Source organism: Aspergillus oryzae, chromosome 3 (genome assembly GCF_000184455.2).
Source record: "Aspergillus oryzae RIB40 DNA, chromosome 3".
In the NCBI taxonomy this organism is placed as follows: domain Eukaryota; kingdom Fungi; phylum Ascomycota; class Eurotiomycetes; order Eurotiales; family Aspergillaceae; genus Aspergillus; species Aspergillus oryzae.
The window spans coordinates 1,159,022-1,177,649 of NC_036437.1; the positions used below are offsets into that span (position 1 = coordinate 1,159,022).

Sequence of the window (18,628 nt, forward strand, 5' to 3'; positions counted from 1 at the left end):
GAGATAGAACATGTCCAAGATAGAGATTTATATCTTGGCCCCCGCATCTTCGCGAGAAAAAAATCAGGGGCAAGGAAATTAGTGTTAACTGGGGCCCCGTAGACGAAAGTCCGCGGGAGACAATCAGCCCTCCAGATCCCGCGGGCTCAACGCACCCGTCGGTAAATGAACTCAGCTAACACAACTCCCAGTGCCGAGGGCTTGCGGGCCAGTAGTGGCGAAGTGGCCAATTGGAAAGTCAAGAAGAAATAAATCAATACTGGCAATCTGTTAAGCGAACTCTCTGCCCACGTTTGCTCCTCGTGCTGATTGGCTTATTGAATGATTAGTTCGAGTAGCCCTAGGCTTTTGCTTGCAAGGTAAGAGAGGGATATCTTCCCCAGTCACCTGGGTAGGACTACCTTCCCCAGATTTCTAGGCAACTATGTGCCCACTTGACCGTGCAGACTTTGCACAGTTGCCTAGCCTCTGAAAGTCGTTCAAAGGACCAGATTAGCCAGTCAGTCAGAATTGCTGTCGGAAACTATACGATGCACTTTGCCGCGCGACTGGCTAAGGTGTGGTACTCATAAGAAGATCTCAGGTTAGGGTGGGTCATCGTAACCTGGCCATATTCTATCGAGGTGTTCTTCCTTAAGCTTTTGTCGAAGCCTCCTCGAAAGACAGTTCTTCTGTTCATTGCTTCGGACGCAGAGCATAACGCACGGAGACTCGTGGCTTCTGAATACCATGTCGGTATGTCCAATGACAAAGTTGGTAGTATGTCAGATGCCTGAAGACTGCTGACTGACTTCAATCAAGTTCGAAACGATCCATGAGACAAACCCCTCGAGTTAAAGTTTGATGGTGGTCTATACCTCGAAATCAACCAATTGAGCCATGTGTGACCGAGATACAGAGTATAAACATTGATCCAAACAACCCGGCTTACCTGACTATTACCTTCTGGCGCCAGATTCAGCATAGAACCACGTACGTGATATATCGCCCTGCCAGAGCGTGCAGATGTTCGTTCTTCTGGATGATGTTGTCCAAGCATGTTGCGGCCGTTATATATACGATAGACTATGTTAGGTCGATCCTTGCGATCTCGCACTGCGACTAATCTCATTTTCATAAATATAATACCCCATGATCTGTGGGGCAACACCATGAAATCAAACAAACAACAAGCATTGTGAATAAATATTTTCCTACCTCTGCCGCCTAGTTCCATCCCGCCTTCAATGTTCAGAATTCCAATGCCCTTGAAAAAAACACAAATGTAATGACGTTAGACGAATGTCGCTGCATTGCCGATCGAGGGATCCCTCATAGCACCGCGTGACAGTCATTTCTTCGCCATCAAATGCGCCATGGCGGCTTATAATTTGTACCTCCAACCACGCTCGTTGCCGGAATGCATCGTCCATCCCTCAGCCTCGTCCAACCTCTTATTGAGCCTTCTGCCTCTCCAATTTACAGCAAAAGCCGACAGCGCCACCAGTGCGCACCCCATGAGCACCAAGCCACCACCCATACGGTAAAATGGCTCTTGGCTGGTTGGATAAAAGTAGGGACTGAACCAGTGACTCGACTGGCTGATGCAATTGGCAATAGCAATGAGAGCAGCCTTTTTTGCTCTCGGTGAGGGTACCACGGTTGTTTCCCAAGACAGCTGTAGGTTGAGCCCACTGTAAGTACCGCAGATGAGTAGGATGATCCCGAAGTACCGCGCCCCGACATTCAGCGTGCTGATGAGAATACTGCACCCTGCGGCGGAGATAATTATGGGGATCACTATGTGCCACGTCGACTCTTGGAGTCTGCCACAGGACCAAGCTGCGGCGCAGGCGAAGACATAGGCAATGGCATATGGAGGTGCTTGGACAAGGTATGTGGTCATGGTGTCGAAGCCGAATGTTTTTATGATCTAACGTGACCGGTCAGACATAGGCTTCCAACTGACAATTGCATTTGACATGGAGATACTGTTAGGTAAGCGGGGAGCAGACTCACCGAGGGCAAAAAATCCTTGAAGCTCTGCGCAGTGACCAGTGCGAAGTGCATGAGGCAAAAGAACCAGGTAAAAGGATCCTTCACGGCATCCTTGAGCCCATCCCACGTCCCTCCTACGGTCTCATCCCGTCCACCATTAGACACAAGCACTCGGTATTGTGCCATCTGGCTCTCCTCTTCGGACAGGAAACGAGTGTTATGCGGCCAAGCCGGCAAGAAAATGAATGAAGCGACTGCAACAACAATAGATGCTATCCCCTCAATCAAGAAGAACCACTGCCATGCATGCAGGCCGCTAATGCCATCCATATTCTCGAGAACACCGGCAGCTAGGAATCCTGAAATAATGTTGGAAATAGTGTTGCCAGCATGCCAGATGGCCATGCGCATAGGAGACTCTTCTTTCGTGTACCATGAAGAAGTCACTATGCTGCTAGCGTTAGAACGTGTATGGTAGATAGAGGCTGCATTTGCTTACGTAGGGTGAGAGCAGGAAAAAAAGGTGCCTCGGCCAAGCCAATAAAGAAACGAACGACGCAGAAGCCCACACCGCTGTAGGACTGTTAGCTAGTTGCCGTGGCCCATAAGGAACTGTTGATGAAGACTCACTTCGTCATTGCAGGCATACAAATAGTCCCACAGCTCCACATGAACATTATCACCGGGAGGAACCAACGTGGATTCGATTTAGCCATGAGTAGGTTTCCTGGAAGCTGGCCGACGAGGTAGCCCACATAAAAGGTCGAGATGCCTGCATTCCACACGGTATCTGTCATATTCAAGTCGCTCTGTAACCCGGCCAGACGGGCATTAGAAACATTGATGCGGTCGAGATAACTAATAGAGGGTTAGTCCCTTAGTCTCTCTATATAATGGCAGCAGGGCTTACTTCATCAAGAACATGAGTGTGACGCAGGGCATCATGTGCCAGTCAATCTTTTTGAGGACACGCTTGTTGAGTGCTTCCATCTGCTCCGGGCTCAGATATCGCAAAAGCTCGAACCGCGCCTGAATTTCTTCTGACGGGATGTAGACGCCCTCGGGAGGCTGCTGCTTGTTGTACTCCGAGACATCCTCGATATGCTTCTCCATCGCCTTGATGTCTGTGGTGCAATTGGTTTGCTCTTCTGCCTCTGAACCTGGTGGTAACGGGGTCATGGTCGAGATGAAGTTGAGCTTGTATCCAGGTGATACTTGGACAGTAGAAAGATGCTCGAATAATTAAGTGTTTGTGAGTATTGAAGGCTACATTTATATATGTGTCGTTGTGATGGAATGTCTAGGCATGAAGTGACATTCTCAAATCTGGGGTTTGCGGGGCCCCGCACAGTTGCTGTTGTGGATCCCGCGGAAGAAAAAAGCAGACAAAGGTTGCTATCTAGACCAAGACACAATTCAAAGATCCTGCGTCCAGTGGCATACATCCAAGACTTTCAATGGCGAGTAGCCATGGCGCCCATCTTGGCAAACTCTGGGCAGTCACACTATACGAGTCGTAAGATCCGCGGACGGTAGATGGACTGAGATGGGCACTCTTGATGGTGTAACATGCTTCAATTGCCAATTACATGCAGTATAAACAAACTTAAAATTATGCATAGGATCATTCATTCGTCCTGCGTTTCCGTGAGCCCATTAGAAGTGCGGCAACATTCTCATAGACTGTAAACACTATCCCACCGCTGAGAATCAGCCTCCCTAGTCGCATGGAGCTTCCACGCCAGAAGGCCCGCACACCACCATCTTTCAGCACATCGCGCAGGGCTTCCATAGTCGATGCGCCCTTAGCCCCTTGGGCACGTGTCTTGATGGTGTCAAAGGGCTGGGTCATGTATACTGTAATGACACCGGCCGTGGCTCCCATTCCAAATGTCAGCGCTGGGTTCTTTGTGTCCTTGATGCTGGTTCGCGACGATACAATCTCCTTTATGACGTTGTATGAGCCCATACGTACAGCAGACGTGGCCGACTGCTTCATTGTAGTGGAGAGTAAGCCGCGATAGACCTCACTAATGCCAGACTCGGCCACGATAGTGCGGAGGGCGTGGAACCCGCCCCTATAACGACGTGTGGTTGATGAGCGTGCGTCGTCGATGCTGTGTTTGCACAGGCAATATATCAGTATATGAGTAACAATGACGAAAAACAGACTTACAGAGCAGTTTTGATCCGTTCTGTGGGAGTTACTGCGACCACACTCTCCACCGTTCCCGCGACCATACCAGCCAGAATGCCTCTTGCTGGGGACAGCGTTCCGTCCGTATCCGCCAAAAGGTTTTTAATAGTGTCAAAAGACAAGAAACGCACACCGGCCTTGAAGGCAGTCCCAAGAATCAGGGTCGAGCAACCGGTGTAAATGGCTCGAACACCATCATGGCGTGCTGTCTCCAATATCACTGCCAAAGGATGCCTGGACGCCTGAGTAAGAATAGTACCGCTAGCAGCCTTTTGGCTTAGTTGGACTCGTGTTTTAGCGAACTCAAAGGGGTACTGTGACACGGGTTGAAGGTTAACAGGACGAGTGAGACGACGGGAGAGAGGATAGAACAGACAGTAACGGTTGCTTCCACTGCACCTGCTACGGCGCCAGCAGCTAGCGAGATACCTGGGGAAACGGCATTCTTCTTGGCTATTTGCGGTTGTGTCTTTGGTGTAGACGCCGTAGAGCGCAGCTCCGCCACAGGATTGGTCGCCATGGAGAATATTGGTTAATTTGAAAAAGGATGACCGACGAATTTACAAGCTCTAGAAATAGAGTACAGTAGTGGCAGCTCCCAAGGAGCACCAAAGATCCTTAATTGAAGGTTCGGCATTTGGAGTGTACGACATGGAAAGTGTTCCCGCGGGATCTCATCCTTCCAGAGTATATTTAGATGAGCCGGTGCTCCCCACCCACGTGATTAGACAGTCTCGGCGGAGATAAGATAAACACCGCGGACGGAATCTCGGAGTTTTTCTACCCTGCATTTGCATCCACTCTGACAGCCATGGAATCTGTCCACGGCAACAAATCCGTTTCCGCGTCAGAGACGTCATTTCGTCCCCGACGGCGACGTGCCCTCGAGGCCTGCTCATTTTGCCGCAGAAGAAAGGTGCGAGGCTGCTAGAGACCCCGATTCTGCAGCAGCCGTATCCCCGCTGACAGCAGCCGAGGTTATAACAGATCAAATGCAACAATGAAAGGCCTGTCTGCATCAACTGCAAGACGTATGCACAGGACTGTATCTATGAGCCAATTGGTGGTAGAGGACGGGAGACTGGCGGTGGCCACCATGATCGATCCAGGCACCGCAGATCTATACAGAGGGGCGCCCTGAATGTTGACAAAGACGAAGACTCTCAATCAAGTCTGTTGCCGCAAAACGACGGTAGGATCGATCACCTGCCAGAGGTGGACGAAGTAACCACATCTAGCAACCGTTCCAACGGCGACACGGAACGAAGGGGCGCGCCTGGATGCTCTGAAGCTAGAGTGGCTCACATTTTGGTTTCAGCTAACGGCGAGTCGAGCTATCATGGGCGGACGAGTGCTTTATTTGAAGATCATGCCCAAGATCGATCAATCGGGGCGGATCAACGCCCTGGCATGCCGGATGACTGGGTAGAGCGGGGCCTTGTCGCTGAAGCAGCAAAACAACGTAGGTGATCCTCGTGCATGTCCATTATCATTCCACCACTTGGCTGTATTACTTGTACATTCTATTTTCATGTCCCTTTCATGTCCGTTATACCTGGAGTTTGGGGCTAACAAACGAGGAAACAGGTCAGATGGAACAGCTTAACTTCCGCCAGGGTAAACTTGACTTTGATGGTGTTGATCCAGACCTGGGGATGCATCTCCTGTCGCTGCACTGGAATCGCCAACATCATTCATTTCTAATAACCTACCGACCGGCTTTCATGCGGGATATGGCTTGCAATGGTCCTTACTTTTCCAAGCTACTTCTCAATGCTATTTATTTTGGAGCGGCCAAATTCAGTCCTAGGTTGGAGGTTCGCAAGGACCCCAACGACGTCCGTACAGCTGGCTGGAGATATCGCGAGCGAGTCCGCGAACTCCTGGGTGGTGCACTAGACCGTAGTGATATCACAACAATCCAGGCACTACTTGTAATGACGAACTCACTCTTTGCTCTCGGGGATGAAAGGAGCGCTGCATGGCTGTACTCGGGTCTGGCGTTCCGCATGTTGATTGACCTGGGGATGCATGTCGACTTAACGAGTACGCGCCGATTCTCGGATGAGGATTTAGAAATCCGAAGACGTGTCTTTTGGGGTGCATTTGGTGAGTATCTTCCGCATCCCAATGGTGAATTTAAGTATAACAAGTGGCTGACCGAAAATAACAAAAATTGTAGTTGTGGACAAAATCCAGAGTCTGTATCAAGGGCGCCCCGTTAGCCTGAAAGAGACAGATGCCCTGGTCCCGATTAAATTTCTAGACACCTACGAGGAGCTAGAGCACTGGCAGCCGTTTGCCTACTCAACCTCAGCGCCTGATTACCCGGGAATGCCCGCCTACAGCATATCTACGTTCACGTGTCTGTGCAAGCTCTCACTCACTATGAGCGACATCCTCAGCTGTATATACACTGAGCGCAGTTCTAATCAAAGCCCCGCTGAGCTAGCAAGTATGCTAGACGAATTGCAACTCAGATTGGACCAGTGGCAGGCAGGTTTGCCAGAACATCTGCGGTTCGATCCAGGGAAGGCTCACAGCGTAGCGTTCCCACCGCCTCATGTGTCAAGCCTTCAGTAAGTCTGCCGAGCGTCCTAGAGTCTCACTGAGCCGAACTGACTTTTGATAGCGCTATGCATAATTCACTTGTCATTTTGCTCCACCGTCCTTTTGTAGCAGACGGCCATCTGTACAGTACATCTCCGTCGATATCTGTGGATTCGTTTAAGAAGTGCGCCTCAGCGGCATCAAACATCAGTAATCTTCTGCGTGCTTATCACCGCGCATTCTCTATCAGACGAGCACCCTACCTCATATCATACGCAACATATGTCGCTGCCACAGTTCTGACCCGAATCGCGGCTAGACGCAAGAATGACTCGACAGCACATGCCAACCTAGCGACCTGCCTCGCCGTGTTCAAGGAGAATCAAGAGACAAATTCTGCAGTGAAAAAGGCCGCTAATATTGTACAAGGCCTGATGAAAAAGCTGGGAGTTATCATCGACAATGTCTCAATTGATGCTTTAGAAATAGACCCACCGATCAGATGCTCTGAACGGAACCCACAACACAGTCATAGTGCTATCGAGGGCGATGCCAGCGTCCAAGCGAACGCCAGTAATCAATCCCAGAATAGTTTGGGTATCGGGAGTGTGACGGGACTTTCAAACACCAAAGCTCTCTCCCAGCCGATAAGCTCTCCTGGATCGGACTGGGTAGATATAGATGGAATTATTCAGAGCTTTCTGCAGGAGAATAGCAGCCGCGGAGCAAGACTAGTAGAGTACGAGACCAACGGAACCCCTACTCAGCTACCCAGAGCGCCGTGGGTGCCACTCCATCAAGGAGATCTTCCCCCGACAATGATGATGGACAATGCTCGCACTGTCGGGAATCAGGCTTCTCTCCGTCCAGATATCGATGTCCCGAATGGTGCGCATCGATCGGAGACAGCTGGCGGGACGTATCCGTGGCAACATGGCTGGATAACGACAAACTGCGAGCCTGCATCCTTAGAGGATCCACTTTTTGGGTTGAATGGTTCGTCGATAGATAGCTTCCCTTTTGCAGATTGGTGAGTACGGGCTTGTGCTGTCCCGTGGAAGAATCGGTATGATGTGCTTGCTGTACTTCGGGATAAAGGCAAATCCGGTTGAGCCGCTTCCTCCCGCGGGAACATCGATCCCGTTGATGTGGAGCCCTCACAGAGGCGTGAACCGCCCGTCTCCTCATTTCGAATAGTCTTTCACAATCTTGTGGGAAAATTCCTTTCAACTCGAATTATACTATGACCATAGGTCGGGATGGCACTGCAATTGAAAATGGCACCATATATAGTCCCATTATACGACACGGCTATGACCCGATGGCCAAGTGAGTGCCGCAAGTTATTAGGAAGTCACGCCGGTCCCAAGCCCAAAAATACGCCTGGAAGCTCTCAGCTCATATTTTAACCGTGCTAGCTTCAAAGAGTGCTAGGACACCTATAGCTATCCACCCTAATCTTTTCGTTATGGCTACTGAATTAGTCACCGAGACGCGGCGACTTAGGCGCCACGCTCTGCCATGTGTTCTCATGCGCGCGGGGACTTCTAAAGGAATCTTCCTGCACCAAAAGGATCTTCCGACGAAAGAGGCCGATTGGGCCCCTCACCTGATCTCTGCTCTCGGGTCTCAAGGGAATGACCCTCGACAGATTGACGGTGTTGGCGGAGGGACATCAACGACATCCAAAGTTGCCGTCGTTCGGCGCTCGCAAAGACCGGATGCCGATGTCGATTGGACCTTTGTCCAAGTCGCTGTCGGAAAAGAGTCAGTAGACTTTACTGGCACTTGTGGCAACATGACTGCGGGTGTGGCACCGTTTGCTATCCAGGAAGGTCTTGTGAAGCCTCGGCGAGACCAAACAAAGGTATGTTTTGTCTTTTATGCAGGGTCTTAGACAGGGGAGAGTAAAACAGTTCAGGTAACTTACCATTGATAGATGGATGTCAGAATTTACAACACAAATACAGATCGAATAGTCATTGAAACCGTCGCACTGGATGACTCGGGAGACTATGAGGAGGATGGCAACTTTATCATCTCTGGTGTCAAATCACCTGGGAGCGAAGTTAAGTGCAGATTTGTCAAACCCATGGGCAGTATGACTGGGAAGCTCTTCCCTTCCGACAACCAGCAACAACAGACACTCCACGTGCAGCCTGGGTCGCTGATGCCAAACCTGGAGCCTTTTGACGTTCGTGTAACACTTATCGACTCGGCGAACCCTTTTGTCCTCATCGATACGACATCCATATCAACAACCCTCCTTGGCACCAATCCGTCCGACTCTGATCGAAATGATCTTGTAGAGACCATCCGTCGCGCTGGTGCAGTGGCGATGGGACTAGCAACAGACGTGGAAGCCGCCAGTAGGACCCGCGGTACGCCCAAAGTTGCACTCATGTATCCCCCGACCTTTACACAAGCCAACGGCAGCAAGAAGAGTAGGCCCGATATTCGTGTACAGGCGTACTCTATGGGATTACCGCATCCGAGCCTACAGCTCACCGGGGCTGTGACAATAGCCGTTGCACTAAGCTACCCTGGCACAATCGCGGCGGGTCTCTCCGCCATGGGTGCTATCATGCATGGCGCGTTACCGCCGACTCCCGAACAGTCGCCGCCGCCTGACGACAGGGAAAAGGAGAATATTGGATGGGAGCGAGATGTACTGATTGAACATAGCCAAGGGACAATCAAGGTGGGTGTGGTAATGGACGATGTTGGAGAAGTGGCTAGTTGCGCAGTGTCACGTACCGCCAGGCGACTGTTTGAGGGCAAGGTCAGGTACTATATACAGGAGGATGCGATGTAGCTTAATTATATCATTTCTTAGCGTTATGCAAACCTCTCAAATAAAGGTCGTCTAGCATTTCGGATTAGCTTCCTCTTCCTCAGTCATGTCCGTTTCTAAATTGCTGGGATGTAATGGAACACTAGCTAAAGTCAGGTCCCACTGTGTATAAATCCATTAGTGATGCGCGTTGCTGGAGAGCCTTATGGATGAACTCCAAGCCTGATCGTTGATTGTAATCCGTCACCCTGTCGGAAAATCGAAATAGGCGTATTAAGTTGTCAATAATATTAGTACTATATTGACGTCGTTTCGACAGCATGTCGTTATATATATACTGCCTATATATTCGATGAATTCCTTTTTATACGATTGATTATGAGCATTTGACTGATAAAGGATAAATACAAGATTAATAATCTAGAACCGATAATAAAAGGAACTTGTAATCCTATTGTTTCTTGAGTCTTTACTCCATATATGAGTCTCGTTGCATTGTATTGAAGAACTGAGTTATGTTGAGCTACCTAAGACTAGCCTATCAAACGCCTAAACCTAGTGTGGGACTTTAGGTCCGCTTACCGGCCGGTCCAATCAGGGAAATTCTTAGAAAACATTATCTATTTATATGAAAATAGAAGTATATGTAAAGCCAGTCACAATAGACCTTGGTATATTTTTCCGACCTACTCCGTACAACGGCCTGACGCCCTAAGGGTCAAGTTGAAAACCAGGACTTCCCAAAAAGCGCGTTTGCCCGACATTCCACTAAACTGAATAGGGCTGGCGCAGCTACTAGTCCTATTCAGGAAGGCGGCGTGGAAGCCGCCTTGCTTTATTGAGAAAATTGCGCTAATCCTGATTGATTTACGGAGTACTTTTGCTGAACGGATATACCCTCATGTCCAAATACAACATTTAGCGGAGGGACTAAACTATACGCCGGGGTTATTTGCAATACAGCCAAATGCAGATGAGGCGCGCCGCGTAGGGGATGAGACATGATAAAATGATCTAGAAACTCAATTCGATACCGGATAGTTGATTTCTTCTTTCAGTATTGGAGTTACTCTGCTATCCCCTAACAGCGCGTTGCTGTCGATGACATTTTCTTCTAACGACAAGAAACATACATGGTCAACGAACCAATCATGATTCACCCAATGTCTCCACAAGATGCAATTTTAGAGAGATATGAGATAATGGCGTGTAGGCTGTGGCTCACCACTGGCGCTTGGCAGGGATTCGTGCATCATTCAAAACTGAGGGGTAAACCGTGAGCTTGGCGCGACTTCGTGGGAAGCCCGAATAGATCATATAATGCTTACTTACATTGGCTGATTTCTAGCAAGGTTATACTTGGTTGCTGTGGTTCTCCCAGTCTAATTGACTTATCCTTACTGCGCTCAAGCAGTATACATGAGCCTTGGTTGACAATGAATGTGATGAAGTCCCTAAGTCTTCCAGATAGCCAATGCCCTATTCAAACCGTCAAATACACACATATGGGATGCCAACCCGCCTTATGATTTCGGGCTATTCAGAACTGTCCGGGACATTTCTCGAACAAAAGGCAGAGGCTGAAAAGTCCCATGATCATATCTGTAGAATGGTTCTACTTGAACCTAGAGGCCATGCAGATATGTTTGGGGCCATCCTCCGGTCAAAGACAGAGTTAACCAAGACTGGGGAAGCCCATATGGGTATCCCGTACATACATGGCCATGGATACAGCTATATGTGTGGCCATGCAACAATTGCTCTCTGCCGATTCCTCATTGACAAGGATGCCCCTGACGTATTTCCGAGAAGAACTCTAGGCGATGATCATATCTCTAGGTCCCCAGGAATAACTACCCTAATTCAAACTGAGAAACAAGGTAACTGTTTACAAACGAGCCCCGGTCACTTTGTGATGCACTAACCGCTTCCCAATATCTCGCAGAATATGCTTCTAGTATTTATTACTCCCGTAGCAGAAAGAAGCAAGAAACCTTATTACGAGTCCGAAGCAGTGGAATAGTGGCGGTGGACAACACATAATGTCGCCTGGTGTTAGTTTCAGTGCGTCGCCGACGAAACGGGCGTTGTTGATCAGGTTCCTGTCAGCTTCGAGCTGGTAACGCTACAATGATTCTATGGGCCGTAAAGAAAATAGTTACTTGTCATTGCAATATATACAAGAAATCAACCTGCAGATATGTGCCTTGTGAGTTTGCAATATGTCTAGCACGATACAACCTTCCGCGAAGTCAGCCTGGCTTGTCTTTGCTGGTGCACTGCTCCGTTGGCCACTGTTTAAAAAGCTGTACTCGCTTTCTCTGCTTCTTCTTTGATCAGAAATTCATGCTTGGCACTACGAACAGTCACCCTAACAGGAAATGGTTCGTTATGGATGTGAAAATGGTTAAGCTTCCGTGTATCGATTGGACCATCCTATGTTGATTTAGCCACACAGACCATGTGAAAGGAGAAGGAAAACACTTACCGCGCATAAATCAAAACAGAAAATAATTCGTGCTATAGCCACATATAGTGCCTGCTGGGCAACTCGGTAACCGACACAGATACGTCTTCCGCCACCAAACGCCCAGAGATTATGTACGATATTGCCCTCGTTCCCGTCCAGCCAACGCGATGGATCGAATTGATCTGGGTTGTCGCATACCTGACCAAGTGCAATCCCGTTGACTACAAAGCATGTTCCTTTCGGGAAACGGTACCCTTCATACTCCAGATCCTCTGTCAGCTGATGCTGCGGCGTGACGGGTGTTGTAGGTCGCCAGCGCAGGACCTCTTTAACCATAGCAGCCAGGTAGGGTAGACGGTCGAAGTCCGCCATGCCGGGGAGCCGTAGTGTACCATCTTCGTTGATGCAGACAGCATCTAACTGCTGGCGAGCGCGAGCCATCGTTTCCGGATGGCTGATCATTGCCATGATGAATGTGTTGAGCGCCATGCGGGTATTGTCGCTGCCGGCTGCAATGACCGACGTGGCGAGATACATGGCTTCTTCCTCAGTGCCCTTGTAGCGCATGTCTGGATGGAGCAGTGTGTCTCGCACGAAGCCAGGATTGGCTGTCCCTTGGCGGACAGCATCACGGATGGGATCCCACCACGATTTGAACACCGAATGATGGAAGTCACCCATCTTTGCCCAGTACGGTCGCCACCACTGTAGATAGATAGGAATCCAGCGATCCAGCCGCGGAAAGAAATCAACCATGCTGTTGAGTGAGCTCAACGTGATCTCCATCGTTACTTTCTGATAGTCGTTTAACTCATCCTGCGTCTTGGAGAGATTCTCCCCCATGACAAGACGGTATAGCACAGCAATGGAGTAGCGATAGTGGTGCGCGTACCAGTGCTTGGGCTCCCGCAGATAGGCAGAGAGCATCTGGAGCGACTCAATCTCTTGCCAGTTGCCGTATATACGCAGAACGGATCCGCTGAGCAGATGGTGCATCACGCGTCTCCCCTCAGTCCATGCAGCAGTGGGACGAATGACAGTGCGTAAACCGTGACTGACGAGATCACCAGCAATGGGCATGTCTGGTCGTTCGCTGGTGATCTTACCATGTTTGTTAATGATATCCGTAGCTACCTACGGGCCATTCAGCACCACCCAGGTCTGGAAGCCCATGTGCAGTGTGGTCATTGGACCGTATTGGCGTAGTGAGGCTAGCTGCAGATCCGATGGTCAGTTTGTCATACCGGCGGAGGGCAAGAAGCCTGGACTTACGAACGGGCCCCATAACCCTGCATCTCGGGCTCTCGTAAATTGGAACATGTTTCCGAAGATCGGGAGCCCTGGGGGACCGGGAGGTAGCTTGCTTCGCATGCTCGCAAACCGGCTTAGTATACTCCCGGGTCGAAAATATTCATACGAGAGCCAGAGTAGCCCGAAGGCTGTGAAGACCACGAATGTCTCTATGCTAAGCTGGGTCATGGTAATGTATGAGACCACTTGGACATGTCATTCTAGCGGGAGATGGCGAGCTGTATGCTTCTTGTACTATTCTCTAGGGGAGATCAGGACATGATGTTGTACACTGGGTGGGGGGCCAACCGCAAGCCGTCAGCCCTAACGCAGACTAATCGCAAGGCTGGCATTTTAGCGCTGAGACCAACAATGGAATTACCATAAGACGAGGCAAAATAAATAACAGAAATCTACCCCTCATTTCAGCCGCGTCTCCAACGCTTATAAAAGCCCTGACGAGCTTGGCCTTTTCATAATTTCTCCGACCGTCTTGTATTTGCTTCTTGTGTTGCTTTAATCATCCTCTCGCGCCTCAACCCTTGGCAACATGGCGGACTTTGAAACTCTCGCCCTCACCACCAAGCCCTCAGCGCAGCTGAGCTACAACTACCAACCTGCCCAGGGCATATCTAAGCCCGTTCTGGTTGTGTTCCTGAATGGCCTCGGTCTGCCACAGGCCTTCTGGCAACCTGTCATTGCCCAATTGAAAGCCCTCCGCCAGGACAGCCCTATCCCTGCGTTCCTTACGTATGACCGCTATGGCCAAGGCCAGACAACCGATCGCGATCCCTCAGATGCCGGCGCAGAGGACCCGACGCACGGTCATGACTGTCTGACCGCCGTCCGCGACCTGCGCCAGCTCATCACCCAGATTAGCGCCGACAAACTCGGCGCTACAGATGTGGACTCTGTCGCTCTGGTGCTGGTGGGCAACTCCATCGGATGCGCTCTCGCACGTATCTACGCCCAAGAATACCCCGGCACTGTTGCTGGCTTACTGCTACTAGACAGCATCCTCGCCAACTCAGACTTCGTATCGGTCTTCCCCGACCCAGATGCCCCCGATTTCGATCCCGCTAGTCTGGGGCCTCTTCCGGTGGAGGCTATCTGCGCCGTGCGCGAGGGTGCGCGTCGCATTTTCCACCCCGATGTTGGCAACAAAGAAGGTCTGAGCCGACGCAACCTTCGGGAGTTACTGCCCGCCAGTGACGGTCCCCTTCTGAAGGGCCCTGATGGCCATGGGCCGTACGTCACGGTGGTGGGACACGACTTTGACACCTTTGCGGAAGAATCTACTAAGATGGGTCCGCCAAAGCCCGTCACAAACCGCTTTGTCAACCCATACTGGCACAAGTATAATGAGGGTCTGGCCAAGATCACCGAGGCTGAGTATAGTAAGGGGCCGTTGCAGGCGCCCAATGCGGGTCACTTTATCCAGAAGGATAACCCGGAGTTTGTAGTGCAAGAGCTGAATGAGCTTTTGGGGAAGATTCTGTAATAATCTTACTACTTTATTTGGGATGAATACGAGCCATGGCAATTCTTCACGTTACGTCACTTTGTCTGAGTCCTGTCTATAAATTGAACAAATTGAACTATTTAGATAATGTCCTATATATCTCGCTGGAGAATAACCGCGCAGATCCCGTAGATAGATGCGTTTCAACCAATCCAGTGTGGGATGATCTCTCACTCCGTTTGCCAAGCGCCGAGGAAATATTATCCGGTACGAGATATGATTCTTGGCCTCTTCTTGGCCAACGATCCCCAGTCTTACGTGAGCTGCTAAGCTAGTGGGGTAATGCTTAGCTTGAGGTCTCGACTCAGCCTAGTCCTCTACTATATTATACTTTCTTCATCATGTAACTGTCATTGTATTCCCCGCTGACCATGCTTCCATCAGGGTCTGACTGGCCCTCCACAGACTAGCAGTTGAGCCCACTTCTATTTTTGCCCCAATTCTGTCCCGCTAATGCGAGTCGGAATAAGCGAGATATAAAGTCACTAGGGGAGTGGTGATGTAACCCATCATCTGTCAGCATATCACCGGGGACAGAAGGTTCGTGCCACGGATCGACACCTAGTTTTCTGTTCCTGTCCTTGGGCAGTCGGAGACATATTCTGTGTCCAGAGTAGCGTGCAGACCGTCAACCTTGCACTTGCAACGTATGACACTCGTTCGTATTCCTGCACGGCCATCCAGTCCTGCGTCATTTTCTCGACATATCGGAGATGCCGCGTGCACATTCCTGCAATGGGGCCAGCGGCGAGGCTCTCAGTCGTGCAATATCCCCGCTGTGCGCTGGCTTTAGCCCACCTGATGTTTTCTTCTTCAATGCGCGAATACCCACCCTTTCGGAGCCGACTTGACCTCTCATCCTAAGTCCCTCTCCTGCTGTGGTTTCCAAATTTTTCGACTCGTTAGCTCCTTCAAGTATGGAGCAAATGGCAGGCCCCCGGCCGCCTGATGTGAGCATCGGCTACCGACTCTTGGTTGGCACGACTGTCACCTTCGTGTGTGCATTCATTGTGGTGTCTTTGCGGGGTGTGGCTCGCAGTTTGTATGCCCGCATGAGCTGGGATGACTATCTTACGATATTTGCCCTGGTATCTCATTCACTGCACTATCCAGTAGTGAGGGGCGACATCTAATCCCTTCTATCCACAGGTTCAAGCCCTAATAGCGACTATCTTTGATTGCATCGCCGTCGACAAAGGCCTAGGATGCCACCTAATCTACATCCCCAAAAATGACGCCGTCACCGCCATGTACTATGATCTGCTTTCCCAGGTCTTTTGCATCAATGCCCTGAGCTTTGCTAAAATATCCATATGTCTATCCTACCTGCGTATCCTAAAGGGGTCGCGCCATACCGTGCTGCGAGTAATATGCTACCTGACTGCATTTCTGGTGTTCGTGGTCAATACTGTGGTGACCATCTCGTTGTACGCACAATGCGATCCATCACGGAAATCCTGGAATCCGTTCATACCTGGAAAGTGCTGGCCTGATGGGCCTCGGTGTCATGTAAGTCACCCTTCTCCTTCTCAACTCTACACCAGACCTCAATTAACGATAACCCAGAACGGGCGTCTTCGCTACAATTCGCACCATTGAATCCGGTCTGGGTCTCAAAAACGGCATCAGCGATGCTTCCTACACAACCGTTATGGGTCTCATGTGGGCGGGTATGGAGCGTAACATCGCCATGATGATCGGCAGCGTGCCCGCTCTACGACCACTAACGACGCCATTCATGAAGCTGACCTCGGAAACGATGTCATACTTGGGAATTCGGTCTTCGTCTAAGACCCAATCGAGTTCTGGGGTAAATGGGTCTGGCTCGTTTCCGAATAGGTCGGGTAATAAGTCGACTAAGCATTTGCCTACGACGAGCATGGTTATGGTAGCCATGAGTGAAAAACAGACACGATGGTATAGATTATGGATAATGATGTGCTAGGGGGAGGCGATGGCGAGCGAACAAGTGCTAGGATATGGTTATTCTTGTGTTTATATAGAACTGGTGTGTAGTTGAGTTTATAGTGTCAATCTGTTAGGGCTTATGATGATAATACATGGCTTCGGCGAGACATGGTATTGAGTTGGTATGGTACAGTCCTGACACGTACGAGACAAGTCTACCTGAGGCGAGGTGGGATTGCGGGCTAATAATTAATCTAGTTTATACGAGTTGGGGCGGAGTAGGGCACGGGCGTCCAAGGATTATCGTCAGCATGTTAGCGGATATAACTGGCGCCTGCCATGGTGCTGAGCAGTGTCTGCTTGGCCAACCGTCGAGCATCTCAATTTGCCAGCATGACGAACGTTGACGGTTTATTATCCACTCGCGGTGGCCTGAATGTCACTCAGGTGCTTGGCAGGATTCCGTCCCATGTGCTGAACCCAGCCTTGCATCGCGATGAGATTGATTTGTCCATGGCGGAGAACCAGGTTATCCGTCATGAAATCATTTAGTTGGCAAAAGTGGCCATCGAGACAATTCTGTATTACGAGGTAGCTAATCACCCAGCCGCACATCCCAGGGGACGGCTAGACGCCTGCTGACTGTCTTCAGCATCTGGATTGGCTTAAGGGTTTCTTCGGTGATGCAACGTTGCTCGACCTCCTGGCGAGTACTGTCAATACTCACTTTCGCTCCCATTCCCAGGTAGCAGCAGATAATATCGCTGTGACAGCTGGGGCAGCCGCGGGTCTAGATGCTATTCTGTACAACATTTGTAACCCGGGTGACGGTGTACTTGTCCCATGTCCTTACTGGAGTGAGTGAACCAAGTTCTCACAGTGGCTTTTCACGGTTACTGAGTGTTTGCAGATGGATATGATGCACTTTTCGCCTTGCACTCGGGGGTCCGCCCCGTCGGTGTTGTCGTACCTTCCCTCGAGGACTCTTTCGGACCGGCTCTCCTCTCAGCGCTTGAAGAGTCGTACGAGAAAGCATCTTGTCCGATCAGGGCGCTCGTACTCGCTAATCCACACAACCCCCTTGGTCGACCCTACTCCCGATTAATTCTAGAACAGTGCATGGCGTTCTGTCAGCGACGGAACATCCATCTTGTTTCAGATGAGGCATTTGCCTTCAGCAGCTTCACTAGCCCGGACTTTACGAATCCGGAACCCTTCATCTCCTGTCTAAGCATTGACCCATCTCGTGTCGGATGTGATCCGCAACGCATCCATGTCGTCTGGAGCATGAGCAAAGATCTCTCCGCGAGCGGCGTTCGACTGGTACGTTCACAGTTACCCCTATTTCTACTTCCTTGGATCAATAGTCGAGTCCTGACCAAGGTTTAGGGCTGCGTCATCACCCGCAATAGGCCCCTCAGGGACGTCGTAGGACTTGTGGCGTCCGTACATGTATCGGTGCTGTCGACCGTTTTTGCCAAAGAAGTGCTCGCCTCACCACAGCTGCCAAAGCTATTGACACTCAGTGCTACCAGATTGGCAAAGGCATACTCAACTCTGACAACCGCATTCAAAGCCACTGGTATTGAGTACTTCCCGAGCTATGCAACAGTCTTCGTACTCGCTCGGTTGGCCCCTAACGCAACAGCTTGGGACGAAGAGATGCTCGCCTTACGCGCGTACATGCAGGCAGGCGTAGCAGTGGCGCCAGGGAGAGCATATCACATGGCCGAGAGGCAGAAAGGGTGGATGCGAGTCACGTTTGCAGTTTCCAATGAGGATTTGTCGGAGGGGATTCGAAGAACTAAAACAGTTTATGTGAGTTTGTTAGCAGGAGGTGTTATACTATGATGGTCTTGCGAGGTTTTGTTAGAGGAATTTCATACGTATCTTGAATCGGAAACAGTCCATCAAGGAAAT

At 50.2% G+C, this 18,628-nt stretch overlaps 6 protein-coding genes across 6 annotated transcripts; 3 read left to right on the plus strand and 3 right to left on the minus strand.

The window, feature by feature from the left end:
- Nucleotides 1-1,363: 1,363 nt before the first annotated feature.
- On the minus strand, nt 1,364-3,156 carry AO090023000453 (uncharacterized protein; the record flags this gene model as incomplete). The annotated part of the gene is made up of 5 exons (XM_001820948.1): nt 1,364-1,912; nt 1,999-2,423; nt 2,477-2,550; nt 2,608-2,835; nt 2,888-3,156. 5 exons carry the CDS (start codon nt 3,154-3,156, stop codon nt 1,364-1,366), a joined length of 1,545 nt encoding a protein of 514 aa, XP_001821000.1.
- A 445-nt stretch (nt 3,157-3,601) lies between these two features.
- Nucleotides 3,602-6,185, minus strand: AO090023000454 (uncharacterized protein; the record flags this gene model as incomplete). The annotated part of the gene is made up of 4 exons (XM_023235607.1): nt 3,602-4,094; nt 4,154-4,488; nt 4,551-4,627; nt 6,125-6,185. 4 exons carry the CDS (start codon nt 6,183-6,185, stop codon nt 3,602-3,604), a joined length of 966 nt encoding a protein of 321 aa, XP_023090613.1.
- A 2,007-nt stretch (nt 6,186-8,192) lies between these two features.
- On the plus strand, nt 8,193-9,539 carry AO090023000455 (uncharacterized protein; the record flags this gene model as incomplete). The annotated part of the gene is made up of 2 exons (XM_001820950.1): nt 8,193-8,591; nt 8,664-9,539. 2 exons carry the CDS (start codon nt 8,193-8,195, stop codon nt 9,537-9,539), a joined length of 1,275 nt encoding a protein of 424 aa, XP_001821002.1.
- Nucleotides 9,540-11,816: 2,277 nt separating this feature from the next.
- AO090023000456 (cytochrome P450) lies at nt 11,817-13,467 on the minus strand (the record flags this gene model as incomplete). The annotated part of the gene is made up of 4 exons (XM_023235608.1): nt 11,817-11,954; nt 12,007-13,081; nt 13,127-13,199; nt 13,233-13,467. 4 exons carry the CDS (start codon nt 13,465-13,467, stop codon nt 11,817-11,819), a joined length of 1,521 nt encoding a protein of 506 aa, XP_023090614.1.
- A 361-nt stretch (nt 13,468-13,828) lies between these two features.
- On the plus strand, nt 13,829-14,779 carry AO090023000457 (alpha/beta fold hydrolase; the record flags this gene model as incomplete). Its single annotated transcript, XM_001820952.1, has 1 exon — nt 13,829-14,779. The coding sequence occupies one exon, from the start codon at nt 13,829-13,831 to the stop codon at nt 14,777-14,779; it is 951 nt and encodes a 316-aa protein (XP_001821004.1).
- Nucleotides 14,780-15,717: 938 nt separating this feature from the next.
- On the plus strand, nt 15,718-18,559 carry AO090023000458 (pyridoxal phosphate-dependent aminotransferase; the record flags this gene model as incomplete). The annotated part of the gene is given in 12 exon segments (XM_023235609.1): nt 15,718-15,888; nt 15,950-16,227; nt 16,283-16,309; nt 16,367-16,717; nt 16,829-16,837; nt 16,902-16,937; nt 16,991-17,050; nt 17,101-17,236; nt 17,261-17,299; nt 17,379-17,565; nt 17,619-18,091; nt 18,098-18,559. Coding segments are annotated over 12 exon segments (2,229 nt in total).
- Between the last annotated feature and the right edge of the window lie 69 nt (nt 18,560-18,628).